At 46.9% G+C, this 18,824-nt stretch overlaps 1 protein-coding gene across 1 annotated transcript; it reads left to right on the plus strand.

Annotated features, from left to right (window-relative positions):
• The first annotated feature begins 9,786 nt into the window (after positions 1–9,786).
• dhdh (dihydrodiol dehydrogenase) lies at positions 9,787–18,782 on the plus strand. Its single transcript, XM_033013029.1, has 7 exons — positions 9,787–10,024; positions 11,554–11,665; positions 12,997–13,160; positions 15,866–16,118; positions 16,266–16,390; positions 17,941–18,091; positions 18,482–18,782. Exons 1-7 carry the CDS (start codon positions 9,935–9,937, stop codon positions 18,589–18,591), a joined length of 1,005 nt encoding a protein of 334 aa, XP_032868920.1. The 5' UTR covers positions 9,787–9,934; the 3' UTR covers positions 18,592–18,782.
• The last annotated feature ends 42 nt before the right edge of the window (positions 18,783–18,824 follow it).

Consider the following 18,824-nt stretch of genomic DNA (forward strand, 5'->3'; position numbering starts at 1 on the left):
CAGCATCTCTGGAGAAAAAGAATGGGTGACGTTTCAGGTCGGGACCCTTCCTCAGACTGATTATGGTAATATTGATCAGTGGTCTTGGGGTGAACTCCCTCACCATTCCACTTTCAATCTGAAGGATGCCGTACCGAAATGTCGCCCATCCTTTCCCTCCAGAGATGCTGCCTGACCCGCTGAGTTACTCCAGCACTTTGTATTGTGGCAATGAGTTGATTGATAAGAGGCATGATGGATAGGTGATTGATAGATAGATAAGAAGGTGAGCGAGTGGAGTTGAAATTGTCACGGTTGAGTTGGGAGGAAATGTTTTTGGAAAGTTGGGTGCATTCCAATGGGAGAATGGGATGGCGATTTGCCAATGAGAGCGTTTCAAGGATCTTTGGAAATCATGGAGGTGAATTGCAGGAAAAGGCCGACTAACTTCTCAGGAACGTTTTTCTACGGCTATTTGGGTTCAGTTTAACTGTTCTTTTGGGTTAGAAATTGGGATTTTGTTTGGGGCTGTGACTTAGCAGAATATTAATGCTTGAAAGGGAAATAATTTAAGGAGTTCCTGTTCTTTTGGATAAGTCTATCTTCCCAATGAAAAAAATGCTGGGGTGACTCAGCGGGTCAGGCGGCATCTCTGGGGAACATGGATGGGTGACGTTTTGGGTCGGGACCCATCCTCTGACTGATTATGGTAATATTGATCATATGTGGACCCCTCACCATGGCTGAGCAATGGGGCAAGAGACATCCATCCACCTCTTGCTTACACTGCCCAGTGTGCAAGAGGCTTCCTTTCCCCTCCCTCCAAACCCCACACACAAGTGATCACCCTGCGAAATAAACACTCCTTGCTTGCTGGAGCAGGTTGTGTGATCGGGAAGATGTGGCTACTTCCAGGCTGAAGGAACTGGAGCCAATTTTGCTCCCGACCTTCTGATCATCCCTTTGGGTTAAGCACAACACCAAGCTGGGGAACGTGATGCAAAGAATGGAATGATATGAAGATGTTTGAGCAGAGATCAATGTAAGATCTACAGTATACAATGCATTAAAGAACCTTCTGCTTCACCTGGACCATGTTTAATGCTTGCTATGCAGGGGCAGGTGGAAACTAGAACCATGCTGGACATGCAACACCTTTACAGCATTCTTCTTCTTGCGTATGGCGTGCACAGCCTAAAGTTGTAGGTCAACTTGTTCTATTTGATTGCATTTGTCGAAACAGGACGGACCACGTGAAGGTTGCAATCTCCCCCCCCCCTTTACAGCATTGATATTAGACAATAGGTGCAGGAGTAGGCCATTTGGCCCTTCGAGCCAGCACCGACATTCAATGTGATCATGGCTGATCATCCCCAATCAGTACCCCGTTCCTGCCTTCTCCCCATATCCCCTGACTCCGCTATTTTTAAGAGCCCTATCTAGCTCTCTCTTGAAAGCATCCAGAGAACCAGCCTCCATCGCCCTCTGAGGCAGAGAATTCCACAGACTCACCACTCTGTGAGAAAAAGTGTTTCCTCGTCTCCGTTCTAAATGGCTTACTCCTTATTCTTAAACTGTGGCCCCCTGGTTCTGGATATTACCTGATTGAATCCAGTGTGTCATTTATGCTTTCTATTTGATCTATTTGTTTGTGCACGTTGGGTTGGTTGCATTAGTCGAAACAGGGTGGACCACGTGAACGTTGCAATCTCCCAGCCCAATGCTGGAGTAACTCAGCGGGACAGGCAGCATCTCTGGAGAAAAAGAATCTAGTGCTTTGGGTTAGGACCCTTCTTCAGTCTGAAGAATAGTCCTGATCCAAAACGTTGACTGTCCATGTTCTCGAGATCAAGTCAAGTCAAGTCAAGTCAAATTTATTCGTCACATACACATACGAGATGTGCAGTGAAATGAAAAGTGGCAATGCTTGCGGTCTTTGTGCAAAAAGACAAACAAACAAACAACCAAACAAACTATAAACACAATCATAACACACATATTCTTTTACATGATAAATATTGGAAGGAAAAACGTTCAGTATAGTTAGTCTCTGGTGAGAAAGGCATTTACAGTCCGAATGGCCTCTGGGAAGAAACTCCTTCTCAACCTCTCCGTTGTCACAGCATAGCAACGGAGGCGTTTGCCTGACCGTAGCAGCTGGAACAGTCCGTTGCAGGGGTGGAAGGGGTCTCTCATGATTTTATTGGCTCTGGAGTTGCATCTCCTGATGTATAGTTCCTGCAGGGGGGCAAGTGAAGTTCCCATAGTGCGTTCGGTCGAACACACTACTCTCTGCAGAGCCTTCTTGTCCTGGGCAGAGCAATTCCCAAACCAGATGGTAATGTTCCCGGACAAGATGCTTTCCACCGCCGCTGCGTAGAAGCACTGGAGGATCCTCGGAGACACTCTAATTTCCTCAATTGCCTGAGGTGGTAAAGGCGCTGCCTTGCCTTACTCACAAGTGCTGAGGCGTGTGATGCCCATGTCATATCCTCGGAGATGTGGACTCCCAGATATTTAAAACAGTTCACCCTTTCCACAGGATCCCCATTTATCCTCAATGGAGTGTAAGTTCTCGGATGATGTGCCCTCCTAAAGTCCATGATCAGCTCCTTCGTTTTTTTGATGTTCAAGAGGAGGCTGTTATCCTGGCACCAGAGTGCTAGACCAGCCACCTCCTCCCGGTAGGCCTTCTCGTCGTTGTCTGAGATCAGGCCCACCACCACAGCGTCATCAGCAAACTTAATTATTGAGTTGGAGCTGAACCTAGCCACACAGTCATGTGTGTACAGGGAGTACAATAGGGGGCTGAGGACGCAACCCTGGGGCGATCCTGTGCTCAGGGTGAGGGACTTCGATGTATTCCCTCCCATCTTGACTACCTGGGGCCTGGCGGTGAGAAAGTCCAGGACCCAGGCACACAGGGAGGTGTTGAGCCCCAATTCCAGTAGCTTCCTCAATGCTGCTTGACCTGCTGAGTTACTCCAGCACTTTGTGTCTTTTTTTTGTAAACCAGCAGAATTAGGCCATTCAATCATGGCGGATCTATCTTTCCTTCTTAAACCCATTCTCCTGCCTTCTCCCCATAACCCCTGACACCAGCACTAATCAGAAATCTAGCTATCACTGTATCGATCTACTTCTTGTTTCTACATCTAGTGTTAAACAGCAAGAATGAGCATTTCGGCAAGTTGCCAGGTGCCATGGATACTGTGGAAACTGAGGAAGTGGACGTTAGCATGAATCCTGAAGTTTAATTTAAAAGCCAACACTGGGTTCCACTCTACTCCACCATATAGACAGAAAGCCATGGACCCACACAGGAGCCTTCCAGATTCAGGATCATTGTGAATTAGGCATTGTTTGTCTTTTTTAAACTCTCAGACAAAGGGAGGAATTAGCTCCAGCCTCCACCTAAGGAATTATGTACATTAACAGCTTCTGCCCTGGGTTTCCCAATACATAGATACATAGAAACATAGAAAATAGGTGCAGGAGTAGGCCATTCGGCCCTTCGAGCCTGCACCGCCATTCAATATGATCATGGCTGATCATCCAACTCAGTATCCCGTACCTGCCTTCTCTCCATACCCCCTGATCCCTTTAGCCACAAGGGCCACATCTAACTCCCTCTTAAATATAGCCAATGAACTGGCCTCAACTACCCTCTGTGGCAGAGAGTTCCAGAGATTCACCACTCTCTGTGTGAAAAAGTTTCTTCTCATCTCGGTCCTAAAGGATTTCCCCCTTATCCTTAAGCTGTGACCCCTTGTCCTGGACTTCCCCAACATCGGGAACAATCTTCCTGCATCTAGCCTGTCCAACCCCATAAGAATTTTGTACGTTTCTATAAGATCCCCTCTCAATCTCCTAAATTCTAGCGAGTATAAGCCAAGTCTATCCAGTCTTTCTTCATATGAAAGTCCTGACATCCCAGGAATCAGTCTGGTGAACCTTCTCTGCACTCCCTCTATGGCTATAATGTCCTTCCTCAGATTTGGATCCAATACATCTGCCAAGCCAATCTTTAACCATGAATCAATTCCAAAGCGTGTCTGGTGCCTGATGTGTTTTTAACTTCACCTTTAGTGAGCTCAAAACACGTGGCCTCAGCTTTGCCAATACAATGCCGGTTGCAATCCAAACCGGTTACAATCAGCCGACACCAACAGCATCATGGTGAACTTCACACAGAATCACAAGGTGGTGACATTTCTTCCCCCACAAATTAACAGGTTTGCGGAACAGACTCTGTGCGAGTAGTTAAAAGGTGCATGAATTAACTTGGTTAAATGAGAACTGCACTGATATTGTGATTGAATATTAGAAGAGACTAATGATCATTATCTGGCAAGGTGAAGTGTCGATGGATGGTGTAATGTGCCTCAGGGTCCAGGAGTTCATCTGTACAGAAAACAGAAACTAGTTCATTCAGTCGTCCTGTCTTTAACCAGACACACAGGGTGAGCAGTGTAGGAAGGAACTGCAGATGCTGGTTTACACCAAAGATAGACACAAAACGCTGGAGTAACTCAGCGGGACAGATAGCATCTCTGGAGAGAAGGAATGGGTGACGTTTCGGGTGGAGATCCTTTCTTCAGACTGAGAGTCAGTGGAAGGAGAAACTGGAGATAGGGTGTGGAAACGACAGATCAAAGCAGACATGGTCGGAGAGCAGAGGGGGAGTAGCGAGAGAGGGCATTGAGTTAGTTTACACAAGAGACTGTGAGACGCTCCAGAGAATGTTCACGTTTTGAAGGAAACTTGAAGATCAAAGAAAACCAGCCCTGAAACTGAGTGTTCAAGTGCCGATGACACGTTTTTTTTCGCCAAAAGGGAAAGTTCCAGGAATGGAGATTGAAGCAAAACATGATTGTAAGTGGAGCATAGATGTGGTGGGACAGGGGGTGGATATTAAAGAATTGGGAGAGTGGTTGGGGTATTAATGGCTGTGGGGAGTGAGAGACAGTGGAGTTTGACTCTAGCTTATTAAAGGATATGAGAGTGAGGGGTAGACCATGGATTACCAGGAGTAATGGATAAATAGACTTCTCCTAAGTAGGACGTTGAATAGTATGGAGAGAGTGAGGTTAGACTTGGTTGGATATTGATAGTGAGTGAAACAGTAGGAACATTTGGATAATAAAGAGAATGGGAGATTGTTAAGGAAAATGGATGATGATTTTTTTTGGTTAAACACTTCTTCTATCATATGTCTTTTAGACCTGCAGTTCTGTTGAGGCGAGCCAGGCCTACGTGTCATCGTCCAGGTCAATCAGACCTCGTTCACCATTCGGTGGCCGGTGTTTGGGGCAACCGGTGACTATGCGCTCCACTGTCAAACACTTGGTGTTCCAAAAGCAATATATTTCAGATGCTGGAAATCTGAAAGAAATAACAGAACATGCTGGAAATACTCAATTGATCTTTCATTAGAGAGCTAGATGGGGCTCTTAAAGGTAGCAGAGTCAGGGGATATGGGGAGAAGGCAGGAACGGGGTACTGATTGGGGATGATCAGCCATGATCACACTGAATGGCGGTGCTGGCTCGAAGGGCTGAATGGCCTACTCCTGCACCTAATGTCTATTGGTCAGGCAGCGTCTGTGGGGGAAAAAAACAGAATCAATGTTTTGGATCTAAAATCCTTCATCAGTAGCAAAATAAGGGAGAAAACCTTATTTTAATTCCCTTTGCCATTCACCAGCACCTTCTCTGAAACTTGCGATTACTCATTTTCTCACTTTTCCAGTTCAGATGAAAGGACTTTGACTTGCAAAGTTAACTTGGTCCCACAATCCAGAGACAAGTACAAATCCTACCATAATATCTGATGAATTAAAAATCAGATTTATTAAATAATCTAGAATGAATTTAAAATCACAGCACTGCTGTGCTGTCATAAAAAAGGAAATCTGCCTCCTCTGGAGTCAAGGGTGTGTTATTGTCATGTGTCCCAGATAGAACAATGAAATTCTTACTTGCACAACAAACTACAAAGTGATGAGGTATATTTGACCCTAAACTCACAATGGTGTGATGATTTTTAACCATCCTTTAAAAGGAACCAGGAAGCATTCAACTCAATGACTATTGTATTTAAGAAGGAACTGCAGATGCTGGAAAATCGAAGGTAGACAAAAATGCTGGAGAAACTCAGCGGGTGCAGCAGCATCTATGGAGCGAAGGAAATAGGCAACGTTTCGGGCCAAAACCCTTCTTCAGACTGATAGAGGGTGGGGGGGGGGGGGGGGGGGGGAGGGGGGAGCCTCCATCACCTTCTCGCACCCTCCATCAGTCTGAAGAATGGTTTCGGCCTGAAACGTTGTCTATTTCCTTTGCTCCATAGATGCTGCTGCACCCGCTGAGTTTCTCCAGCACTTTTGTCTAACTCAATGCCTATCGCTGTGTTAAAGCAGGTAGACCAGTTAGCATTGGCCCTGGATCCAGACACGGCCAACCCAACCTTACAAAGTTCTCCTAAGGAACTTCTGGGGACTAGTGTGGAACTTAGGGGAGTGTGTCATAGGCTTGTCCGTCTGCCAGACTCGTAGAATTATTTAAAAATGCCACAAGCCAGATGCCTTCATCATAATCCCAGGGTGGCATTGTCTTAGTGGAAAAACAGAGCCACTAGAGGTGGAACACAGAGGTAGTGTGAGGATGTTCTCAACACCTTGAGGTACCAGGTCAAGCACAGGCACTGAAACCTGCTGATCATCCCATATTCTCTGAAGAAGGGTTTCGGCCCGAAACGTCGCCTATTTCCTTTGTTTCATAGATGCTGCTGCACCCGCTGAGTTTCCCCAGCAATTTTGTGTACATCCCATATTCTCATATTTCCTTACACGTGTGGAGTCCATTCAGCCTGTTGTGTCAATGCAGTCTCATCAAAACTATTTACCTACTTTATTTTCTTTAGATATACAGCACAGAAAAGTACCTTTAGGTCTGCACTGGCTCCACTATCATGCTTAATGAAATAGACTAAGAACTGACCTGGCAGCTCAGAACTGGGCATTCACGAGGATACTGAGAACCGTCAGCCGCAGCGGAACCGTACATCACCACAATCTGTCACCCCATGTCTTGCTTACTGCAACAAGAGAGAATCGAACCGCCCACCCTTGACACTCTAATGCACGACTAAGGTAAGGCAAGCTATAGGAGAGATTAGGCAAGCTAGGACTTGATTCCTTGGAGCATGGAAGGCTAAGGATGATATTATAGTCATAGTGATAGTGTGGAAACAGGCCCAACATGTCCCAGCAGAATGGCGGTGCTGGCTCGAAGGGCAAAATGGCCTCCTCCTGCACCTATTTTCTTTGTTTCTACACTAGTCCCACCTGTCTGCGTTTGGTCCAAATCCCTCCAAACTACATTGTGCACGTGGCCATTCCAGTTAGTCAGAGTCATAGAGTGATACAGTGTGGAAACAGGCCCTTCGCCCAACTTGCAACACCGGCCAACATGTCCCAGTTACACTAGTCCCACTTGCCTGCGTTTGGTCCATATCCCTCCAAACTTGTCCTATCCATGTACCCCTCTAACTGTTTCTTAAACATTAGGATAGCCCCAGCCTCAACTACCTCCTCTGGCAGCTTTAACCCACTATCATTTGTGTGAAAAAGTTACCCCTCAGATTCCGATTACATTTTTTCCCCTTCACCTTGAACCCATGCCCTCTGGTCCTCTGATTCCCCTACTCTGGGCAAGAGAGTTCGGTTTGTGGTCTGTAGAACGGCATGCCAGAATAACCACAGGCATAACCAACAACTGAAGCTACAACCTGGCACAGCTACAATACATGAACCCTGAAGAGAAAAACAGGATGCAGAAACAGCATACAATACCACGACCAGCAGGCTGGATACTCTGAAGACCTAACATCTCATTATAAACATTAGGAGGGAAACACGAAAAATAGCCAACAAGCGGAGGAGACTCCAAGGACAACCCCACCCTCAATAATCATGGAACTGTGAATGGTAAGCCTGAAAACATGTGTAGCCATTCACAGCCAAGGTATGAAGCGATTCCTCCTGAGCTTCCCACACAATTGGCCACTGGCCAATTAAATTCACAGGTGTCAGAGGTTATGGGGAGAAGGCAGGAGAATAGGGTTAGGAGGGAGAGATAGATCAGCCACGATTGAATGGCCCTGTAGACTTGATGGGCCGAATGGCCTAATTCTGCTCTTATCACCTATGAACTTCAAGTGAAACCAGGAAGTGTGAGAGAGCAGGGGCCAGAGCTAAAGATCCAGCATCACACAACTTGTATGTTACAGTGCTGAAGACTTGCGCCTGAGAATGAGCTGTGTTAAGATGCTCAATACTGCTGGTGCCATTTTAACAGGCAAAAAAACAAACTGTTGGAGGAACTCAGCGGGTCAGGCAGCGTCTGTGGAGGGAATAGGCAGACCCAATTTAAGGTCGGGACCCTTCTTCAGACTGAAGGAGATGGGGAATAACGGACAGATGGAACTATACAGGATACTGAGTTGGATGATCAGCCATGATCATATTGAATGGCGGTGCAGGCTCGAAGGGCCGAATGGCCTACTCCTGCACCTATTTTCTATGTTTCTATGTTTCTATTTAGGGGAGGGGAAGGAGGAGAGGTTTGATTGAACAGCCTGTTCTTGTGATGGAACAGTTTACAAGTTACAGGGCACCAACTGATATCTATTGAGAACACATTGAGGACATCTCTTGTCCAGAGTTGGGGAACCGAGGTCCAGAGAACATCGTTTCAAGGTGAAGGGGAAAAGATTTAATAGGAATCTGAGGGGTAACTTTTTCTCACAAAGGGTGGTGGGTGTATGGAACAAGCTGCCAGAGGAGGTAGTTGAGGCTGGGACTATCCCAACGTTTAAGAAACAGTTCGACAGGTACGGGAATAGGACAGGTTTGGAGGGATATGGACCAAACGCAGGCAGGTGGGACTAGTGCAGCTGGGACATGTTGGCCGGTGTGGGCAAGTGGGCTGAAGGGCCTGTTTCCACACTGTATCACTGTATGACACGGGGAAGCCAATGAGCCCGAAGGGTGCCATCGTTAAGTGTAAGACACACTCAAAAAGCTGGAGTAACTCAGCGGGACAGGCAGCAACTCTGGAGAGAAGGAATGGGCGACGTTTCGGGTCGAGACCCTTCTTCAGACCCAAAACGTCACCCATTCCTTCTCTCCAGAGATGCTGCCTGTCCCGCTGAGTTTTTTACCCCTGTCCCACTTAGGAAACCTCTGGAGACTTTGCGCCCCACCCAAGGTCTCCGTGCGGTTCCCGGAGGTTTTTGTCAGTCTCCCTACCTGCAACCTCTGGCAACCACCTGCAACCTCCCGAAACCGCACGGAAACCTTGGGTGGGGCACAAAGTCTCCAGAGGTTTCCGTTCAGGTTTCCTAAGTGCGACAGGGGCATTTCTCCAGCATTTTGTGTCTACCATCCAAAATCAGTACCCCGTTCCTGCTTTCTCCCCATATCCTTTGATTCCGTTAGCCCTAAGAGCTAAATCTAACTCTCTCTTGAAAACATCCAGTGAATCGGCCTCCACTGCCTTCTGTGGCAGAGAATTCCACAGACTCACAACTCTCTGGGCTGGCAGGCAATGATGCCTGGAGCCACGTCTCACACAAAGTTAGATGGAAGTAATCTGACGCGGACTCTAAACCAGATCACACTGATGAGGGAGGGAGTCTCGACCCGAAACATCACCCATTCCTTCTCTCCAGAGATGCTGCCTGTCCCGCTGAGTTACTCCAGCATTTTGAGTGTGTCTTCGGTTTAAACCAGCGTCTGCAGTTCCTTCCTATACTCTTCTCGCACATTCATTGACGTCTGGAAAGTGTCGATGTCAGCTGATTGTGCTGAGCGCAGGCGGACCCTGCTCTATAAAACTGCGCCGAGGCCACCGCGGCCGGGAGCTGGGACTCACATCCACCGACCGCACCGGCCATGGCCACTCGCTGGGGCATCTGCGGCGCCGGCAGAATCTGCCACGACTTCATGGTGGCTCTGAAGACCCTGCCGGACACCGACCACCAGGTACAGAGAGGGGAGAGGGGAGAGAGAAAGGGCAGAGATTGGGAGAGAAGGAGGGGAGAGCGAGGGAGAGGGGGAAAAGGCAGAGAAAGGGAGAGAAGGAGAGGAGAGGGGGGAGTCACAGGATGGGCGAGAGCCGAGGAGAGGGGGGAGAACGGGTGGGAGGGGAGAGTCGGAGAGAGTGGAGATGAGGGGGGAGTCAGGGGAGATGGAGAGAGTCAGAGGAGGGCCCAGAACCAGGGGCCACACAGTTTAAGAATAAGGGGTAAGCCATTTAGAACGGAGACGAGGAAATTGTCCCTAGTGTGTGTAGGATAGTGCTGATGAACGGGGCTCGGTGGGCCAAAGGCCCTGTTTCCGCGCTGTATCTAAACACCATTTGACATTTAAGACACTCTTGGCTCACCGCCAGCTAAAGGCAGTGGCCGTGGAGAGCTGGAACTGAGCAGTTGCTGTAATCATGTCTTGTGTAGGAAGGAACTGCAGATGCTGGTTTACACCGAAGATGGACACAAAATGTTGGAGTAACTCATTGGGACAGGCAGCATCTCTGGAGAGAAGGAATGGGTGACGTTTCGGGTCGAGACACTTCTTCAGACTGATGTCAGGGTAGAGGGAGAGACATAGATAAGGAAGTGTAAGGTGTGAAAATATGACAAAGGGAATGGAGATCACGGAATTATGTAGAATAGATCATGGTTAGCTGGGATTTCCTTTAACCCATTCCTTGTCCTATTTTCGCACCTTACACATTTTCAGTCTGAAGAAGGGTTGTGACCCGAAACGTCACCCATTTCTCAATAGACAATAGGTGCAGGAGTAGGCCATTCGGCCTTTCGAGCCAGCACCACCATTCAATGTGATCATGGCTGATCATCCCCAATCAGTACCCCGTTCCTGCCTTCTGCCCATATCCCCTGAATCCGCTGTTTTTAAGAGCCCTATCTAGCTCTCTCCTGAAAGCATCCAGAGAACCTGCTCCACCGCCCTCTGAGGCAGAGAATTCCACAGATTCACCACTCTCTGTGAGAAAAAGTGTTTCCTCGTCTCCGTTCTAAATGGCTTATTCCTTATTCTTAAACTGTGGCCCCTGGTTCTGGACTCCCCCAATATCGGGAACATGTTTCCTGCCTCTAGCGTGTCCAAGCCCTTAACAATCTTATATGTTTCAATGAGATATCCTCTCATCCTTCTAAACTCCAGTGTGTACAAGCCCAGCTGCTCCATTCTCTCAGCATTTGACAGTCCCGCCATCCCGGGAATTAACCTTGTAAACCTGCGCTGCACTCCCTCAATAGCAATCCTCCTCTCCAGAGATGCTGCCTGTCCCGCTGAGTTTCACCAGGTTTTTGTGTCTATCTTTGGTTTAAACCAGCATCTGCAGTTCCTTCCGACACATCCTTATCTATGTATCTCCCTCTCCCCTGACATCAGTCTGAAGATGGGTCTCGATCCAAAACGTCACCCATTCCTTCTCTCCAGAGATGCAGCCTGTCCCGCTGAGTTACTGCAATGTGTTATTCTCTCCCCAGGCTGTGGCCGTGGCCTCCCGAGACTCATCGCGAGCTCGCGACTTCGCAAAGCGGCACCAAATCCCCAAGTGCTACGGTTCCTACCAGGAGCTGGCGAATGATCCCAATGTGGGTAAGGATGACCGGGACCTCAGCAATGCCAGCATATCTTAGAGGCCCCAGGGATTTGGTTAAGCACCTTGGGTTTTACTCATTCAGCAGCTATGGGAATTGCTCGGGTAAGCCAGCATTTATTTACAGATTTGTACAGTGTGTGGCTGGAACACGCTGCCTGGGGTGGTGGTAGGGACAGATGCAAATGGATTTCAGATAGGCACATGGATATACAAGAAACGGAGGAGTGCAGACCAAGTGAAGGTAGATGGGATACGGTAAGTAGATGGGTTGCCCCTTCCCATTCCCACACAAACCTTTCCGTCCTGGGCCTCCTCCCCTGTCAGCGTGAGGTCTCTCCGTTGCCGGACCAGCAGGTCCAGGAACAGCATCTTCCCTGCGGCTGTTACATTACTTAACTCTGTTCCTCTGTGATTGCCAGTCACCCCCCCACCTCCTCCGACACTCTTTCCCCCAGAAAAATCACTACGACTGTATGTACGTATATATATTTATTGCTCATGTTCGCTCTTCTGGGGAGATGCTAACTGCATTTCGTTGTCTCTGTACTGTACACTGCACAATGACTCTGAATCTGAAATGCAAATTGGAGGAACAGCACCTCATATTTTGCTTGGGCAGCTTACACCCTAGTGGTATGAATAACTATTTCACTAACTTCAAGTAACCCTTGCATTCTCTCTATCCCTCCTCCACCCTAGTCGTCATCCTACTCGTTTCATTGTCATCCTCCTTAGTTTCACTGTCTGTATCCACTCGTTATCACCTTCTCCACAGCCAACAATGGACCATTGTGGGCTCCACCTTTATTTGATCATCGTTGCTGGCTTTGATTTGCTGGCTTCATACCTTTCTTTCATTTGTTCTTTGTACCTTTTCATATCTCTAGTCTTCCTCTCCCGTGACTCTCAGTCTGAAGAAAGGCCTTGACCCAAAACGTCACCTATTCCTTTTCAAGAAGGAACTGCAGATGCTGGAGAATCGAAGGTGGACAAAATTGCTGGAGAAACTCAGCGGGTGCAGCAGCATCTATGGAGCGAAGGAAATAGGCAACGTTTCGGCCAATTTTGTCTACCTATTCCTTTTCTCCAGAGATGCAGTCTGACCCGCTGTGTCCCTCCAGCATTTTGTGTCTATATATTTGGGATTAGTTAAAATCTGTACCATAGTCAGCATGGACAATGTGGGTAAGGGGTCTGTCCAGTGCTGTTCAATGTTTTATGTTTTATTGAATATCCATAACTTTGCGCTACTTGAGTCACCGTGATGAAGCTCCACTTTCCATGCTGTTTGACTCCATGGCATAATGTTCAACAATGTCTTTGGCAGACATCGTCTATGTGGGGACCATTAACCCCGAGCACCTGAAGGTGGCCCTGCTCATGCTGCAGGCAGGCAAGAATGTCCTCTGTGAGAAGCCCATGGCCATGAATCTGAAGGAGGTCCAACAACTCATTTCTGCAGCCCGGAAATGCAACCTCTTCCTCATGGAGGTGAGCGCACTCGCAACTGCCGCTCAAAAACTCGCCGGAAACAGACGAGGTGGGAGCTAGAAGTTTAGTTTAGAGATACAGCGCGGAAACAAACCGAGTCCGCGCTGACCGGCGATCCCCGTACACTAGCACCCTTCCACACGCTGGGAACAATTTACATTTTTACCAAAGCTAATTAACCTACAAACCTGTACGTCCTTGGAGTGCAGGAGGAAACTGGAGCACCCGGAGAAAACCAACGCAGGTCTTTTGAATAACCGGAAGTTCAATAATTTCCCAATTTCTAGTGTCTGGCACTCACTAACAAAGCAGGAATTAGAAAAAAAGAGTAAAATCTCTATATTACCCCATCATCCATTCCCATTGTTGGTACAGCAAGGGGAAATTACATAGCTTCCTTCCTGCCAAAACATAAATTCAACATGGGTTAGATTAAACTGTCCATTGCTCCCTTGTGCAAAATAATTAAGTTCTCTATCTGCAACATCCTAAACATATTGTCAATGTCTGTCCCGCTGAGTTACTTTTGCAGAGATGCTGCCTGTCCCACTGAGTTACTCCAGCATTTTGTGTCTATCTTCGGTTCATACACAACTGCTTTGTAGATTAGATTCCAGAATATCAGAAATCAGAAAGATTATGTGCTGTATGGGATGGCTGATGGGGTGCAAGACGAGGACAGGGGACACACACACACACACACACACACACTCTGTCCCTGTGACGAATGAGGGGAGGGGGAGCAAGAGCGGAGCTGCGAGATATCGAGGAACCCCTAGTGGGAGCCTCATCTATAATGGAAGAGGTGAACCCCTGTTCCCTAACGAATTAGGACATCTCCGATTACCTGGTATGGAAACCTCACCTTGGGCACAGATGCAGTGTAGATGGAGGAATTGGAAGTAGGGGATAGAGTCTTTACAGGACGCGGGGTGGGAAGAAATATCATCAAGATAGCTATGGGAGTCGGTTATAATATACGTCAGTTGATAGTATGTCTCTTGTGATGGAGACGGAGACATTACGAAACGGTAGGGAGATGTCGGAGATGGTCCATGTGAATTTTAGTGTTGGATGGAGATTAGCAGTAAAGTTAAGTCGGTGAGTTCTGCATGGGTGCAGGAGGTAGCACCGATGCAGTCGTCAATGTAGCAGAGGTAGAGTTTGGGGATAGGGTCAGTGTACGCCTGGAACAGTGATTGTTCGAAGTACCCTACAAAGAGTCAGGCATAGCTGGGGCCCATAGCTACACCTTGGATTTGGACGAAATGGGAGGAGAAGTTGTTATGGGTAAGGACCAGTTCTGCTAGTTCAAGGAAAAAACAGAGGTTTTAAGACCGTCCTAGTGGGGCATGGAGGTATTACAGGCATCAAAAGCATCTACATGAGGCACTGCCTCAAGGCGACATCTATAATTATGGATTTCCCCCAGCCAGGCCATGCCTTCTTCTCGCTGTTACCGACAAGCAGGAGGTACAGAGGCTTGAAGTCCCACACACTTAAGTTCAATGACACCAGTTATCCTCAGTAATTAGGTTCTTGAACCCACCTTCATAATCTTAATAGGTAGACAAAAATGCTGGAGAAACTCAGCTGGTGATCCTATATCAGCAAAGGAACACTAGACCACCTCTTGAACTACCTTGGACTAGTTTTCTAATTGTTGGAGTAAAGAGGTCCTTCTGCAGTCGTACAGGGCCCTGGTGTGACCACATCTGGAATATTGTGTGCAGTTTTGGTCTCCTAATTTGAGGAAGGATATCCTTGCTATTGAGGGAGTGCAGCATAGGTTCATGAGATTAATTCCCGGGATGGCGGGACTGTCACGTGAGGAAAGATTGGAAAGACTGGGCTTGTATTCACTGGAATTTAGAAGGATGAAGAGATCTTATAGAAACGTATAAAATTATAAAAGGACCTGACAAGCTAGGTGCAGGAAAAATGTTCCCCATGATGGGGGAGTCCAGAACCAGGGGCCACAGTCTTAAGAATACAGGGGAGGCGCCATTTAGTACTGAGACGAGAAAAAACATTTTCACCCAGAGTTGTGAATTAGTGGAATTCTCTGCCTCAGAAGGCAGTGGAGACTGATGGTTTACTGGATGCATTCAAAAGAGAATTAGATAGGGCTCTAGGGGCTCGCAGCATCAAGGGATAATGGGGGAGAAGGCAGGCACAGGTTACTGATTGTGGATGATCAGCTATGATCACAATGAATGGTGGTGCAGGCTCGAAGGGCCAAATGGCCACCTCCTGCACCTATTTTCTATGTTTCTAAGGTACACAAAAATGCTGGAGAAACACAGCGGGTTCGATTTTCCAGCATCTACAGTTCCTTCTTAAATTCTATGTTTCTATGTTTTCTATTTCACAGTAATGCTGTGATTTTTTCTTGCAGTCTTTTCTTTTGGATATACATGCAATTTATGTTTTTGTGTGGTGTCTGTATGTAAATGCTACAAGCAAGATTTTTATTGACCCCGTACCTATACAATAACAATGTACATATGACAATAAGCTGGACTTGGGGTCCAATTTTCTCAAGACATGCAAGACTATGGCATTGGGATCTGGAACCATGCATGGCTGCAGGTTGCAATTCAAATGCTAAAGTAAATTTGACTCGTTAAAACAAGGTCACAGGCTTCCATTTATTACATCTTCCTGACACGGGTCCTTTTGAGTTTTGTCTGTCATGTTTACAGGGTCTTTGGACACGGTTCTTCCCGGTCTCCCACAAGATTCGACGTCTACTGTCTATCAATAATGTTGGGGAGATTAAAATGGTGAGAGCAGAGTTTGGCACGTGGATGCTGGGAACACCACGGCTGGTGGAGAAGGAGTTGGGTGGAGGAGTACTCTTGGACATTGGCTGCTACTGCCTACAGTTTGTCTGCATGGTGTTCAATGGCGAGAAGCCAGACTCTGTCCACGCCACAGGATTCCTCACAGAGAAAGGCAAGTGTGCAATGGACCGCTCTACAAAGAGCAGTTCAAACCAAGCTCTCCCTTCCTCCATCCATATCGCTCTGAATCTGATAAGAGTTGAATCTGTCCACTGGGAGCAAGCTTCCTGATGCCATTTTTCCTTTTGTATCGCTGCAGGTGTTGACGAAACAGTGACCATCATAATAAAGTACTCCAGGAAACGCATGGCCATAGTAACTGTAACGATGGCATCACAGCTTCCCAACCAGGCAATCATCATTGGTACAAATGGCACAATCACGGTAACTCTCTCTACCTTTATACTGTGTACAATACCATTCCTTGCTTTTGATGATGGATCTATGTTGCTCTTACCCAAAACTGGCAGCTGCAACGTCGGTTGAGATTTGATGTTCTTTTCCCAAGAGATCATTAGGCACAAAGTTCACTCTGTAGGACAGTTTTACTCAGTGTCTGGACACATGAATGCCATAGAGTCATTGAGTGAGTGTGGAAACGGGCCCTTCGGCCAACATGTTCCAGCTACACTAGTCCCACCTGCCAGCATTTGGTCCATATCCCTCCAAACCTGTCTTTTCCACGTACCTGTTTCTTAAATGTTGGGACAATCCCTGCCTCAAATACCTCCTCTTGTTCCACACCATTTGTGTGAAAAATGTTACCCCTCAGATTCATATTCAATCTTTTCCCCTTCACCTTAAACCTATGTCCCCGATTCACAAGACTGTGCATCTACCCGATCTATTCCTCTCATCATCTTATACACCTCTATAAGATCATCCCTGAACCTCCTGCACTCCAATATATAGAGTTCCAACCTACTCAACCTAATTATCAATTACCAACTTGCACGCTGTCCCCAGTTTAAAATCGACTGTCTTATGTACAGCCTGTTGATACAATCAAGTGTTTGGGCCACCTGCAGGATGAATTTGCCAACTGCTGTGGGGCTGCAAGTGACTGTTTCTGACACCAACTGAATCTTGCAACCTTGAACCCAGGAAGAATCCATTCTAGTTAACACTTTTACTTCAGAGATACAGCGCAGAAACTGGCCCACAGGGTTTTCACCGACTAACGACGCTACATTTATGAAACTATATACCTGCACCCCTCGTGTCCTGTTCTACCAGGGCTCTATCTTTACCATGCAAGGCCTGTCCTGGTTTATCCTACCAAAGTGCAACAGCTCGCATTTACCTGAATCTACCACTTCTTGCCCCAGTTGATCCTGATCCCATTGTAACTGTAGAACACCCTCTTTGCAGTTCACAATACCACCAATTTTAGTGTCATCCACAAATTTGCCAACCATACCATCAACATTCACATTCTAATTATCAATATAAATAACAAACAATAGTGGACTCAGCTCCAATATCTGTGGTACACAGTAAACACAGATGAGAAATATTAATTTAACATCTCATTCAAATGGACCCATTGATCTTCCAGTGCAACTACCCCATTTAAATTGTAATTCACAAAATACTCCAGCTGTGGCCTTAGCAATGTATCAGAGTTGTCTCAATACCTCCATAAAATGTGAGTAGGTGAAAATGGGAAGGCTGTGGCCTAGCGTTTAGAAGACAGGAAAAGCAGAGTGACATATTGTGGGCAGACACACACACACACAAATAAGACAAGACTTTTAGTTATATAGATGGCCAAAGGACTAGCTTGCATGGGCATCTTGGTAGGCATGGATGGGTTGGGCCAAAAGACCCGTTTCTGCTCTGTAAGACCATGAATTCAGCTTGGTCTAACCAATATTTTATACAATGTCGGGAATGCTACATCTTCTGCTCTGCCATTTATATTTTGTTCCAAGGTACCAGGGCACATGTGGTGTCCCACAAGCCTTATGGTCAATGGAGACAGAGAGGAGTTCCCACTGCCAACTCCATCTCAGCCCCTCAACTTCACCAACAGTACTGGCCTACGGTACGAGGCTGAGGAAGTACGGCAGTGTCTTAAGAAAGGTAAATGAGCATCTGCCAAATACCACTTGCCAGTGCCACTAAACATGCCGCACATCCTGTTGGATTCCCAGCACACAAACTGCCCTGTGCACCATAGGGAGACATTCATTGATTTAACAGGACACATTTCCAGTGGTTTGAAGTAATTGGGAGGGGAGGGGAGAAGAAGTGAGGAGTGATAGGAAAATGGGATAATATGAATCAAAGCTTCAATATTACTAGTCTACTGAACCACCAACATTATAGAGAGAACCTTTCCCATTTTTACTGAACTACCAGATTCAGATTGCGTTCCTGGATTTGGTGCGAGTTAGTGCTCCCTGCTTGTAAAAGGAACTACGTGCACAAGATATTTTGAGAGCAACTGTGTTTCTGTTGTTTTACTTGCAGGACTGAAGGAGTGCCCCCAGCTGACACTGGCTGACAGCGAGCTGATCATGAGCATCCTAGACGAGGCTCGGCAGCAGATCGGGGTTGTCTACTGTCAGGATACAGCTTGAAGGCAAGAACTCAGCTGTGTAGTCACCAACTGTACTGGGACTGGTGCGCACACAGACACCATTAAAAACAGTCACACGTCCTTCATGCAGATTTTTGTTGCAACACTAGTCTGAAGACCGCGAATCTCCTGGTAGGCAGCATTGCTTCAAAGACGTAAAGTTGTATAAAGAAATATCAAGTATGACCTGAAGATTGAATTCATCACAATAAACTGCACCAAACATGCGAACAC

This window comes from Amblyraja radiata, chromosome 38 (genome assembly GCF_010909765.2).
Source record: "Amblyraja radiata isolate CabotCenter1 chromosome 38, sAmbRad1.1.pri, whole genome shotgun sequence".
Taxonomy (NCBI): domain Eukaryota; kingdom Metazoa; phylum Chordata; class Chondrichthyes; order Rajiformes; family Rajidae; genus Amblyraja; species Amblyraja radiata.

What these genes read in the sequence shown, in the direction of transcription:
- dhdh (XM_033013029.1), top strand. Translation starts at nt 9,935, where the DNA reads ATGGCCACTCGCTGGGGCATCTGCGGCGCCGGCAGAATCTGCCACGAC. An exon ending in TGCCGGACACCGACCACCAG is followed by an intron (nt 10,025 to 11,553) that starts GTACAGAGAGGG and finishes TTCTCTCCCCAG; the next exon opens with GCTGTGGCCGTGGCCTCCCG. An exon ending in GCAACCTCTTCCTCATGGAG is followed by an intron (nt 13,161 to 15,865) that starts GTGAGCGCACTC and finishes TCATGTTTACAG; the next exon opens with GGTCTTTGGACACGGTTCTT.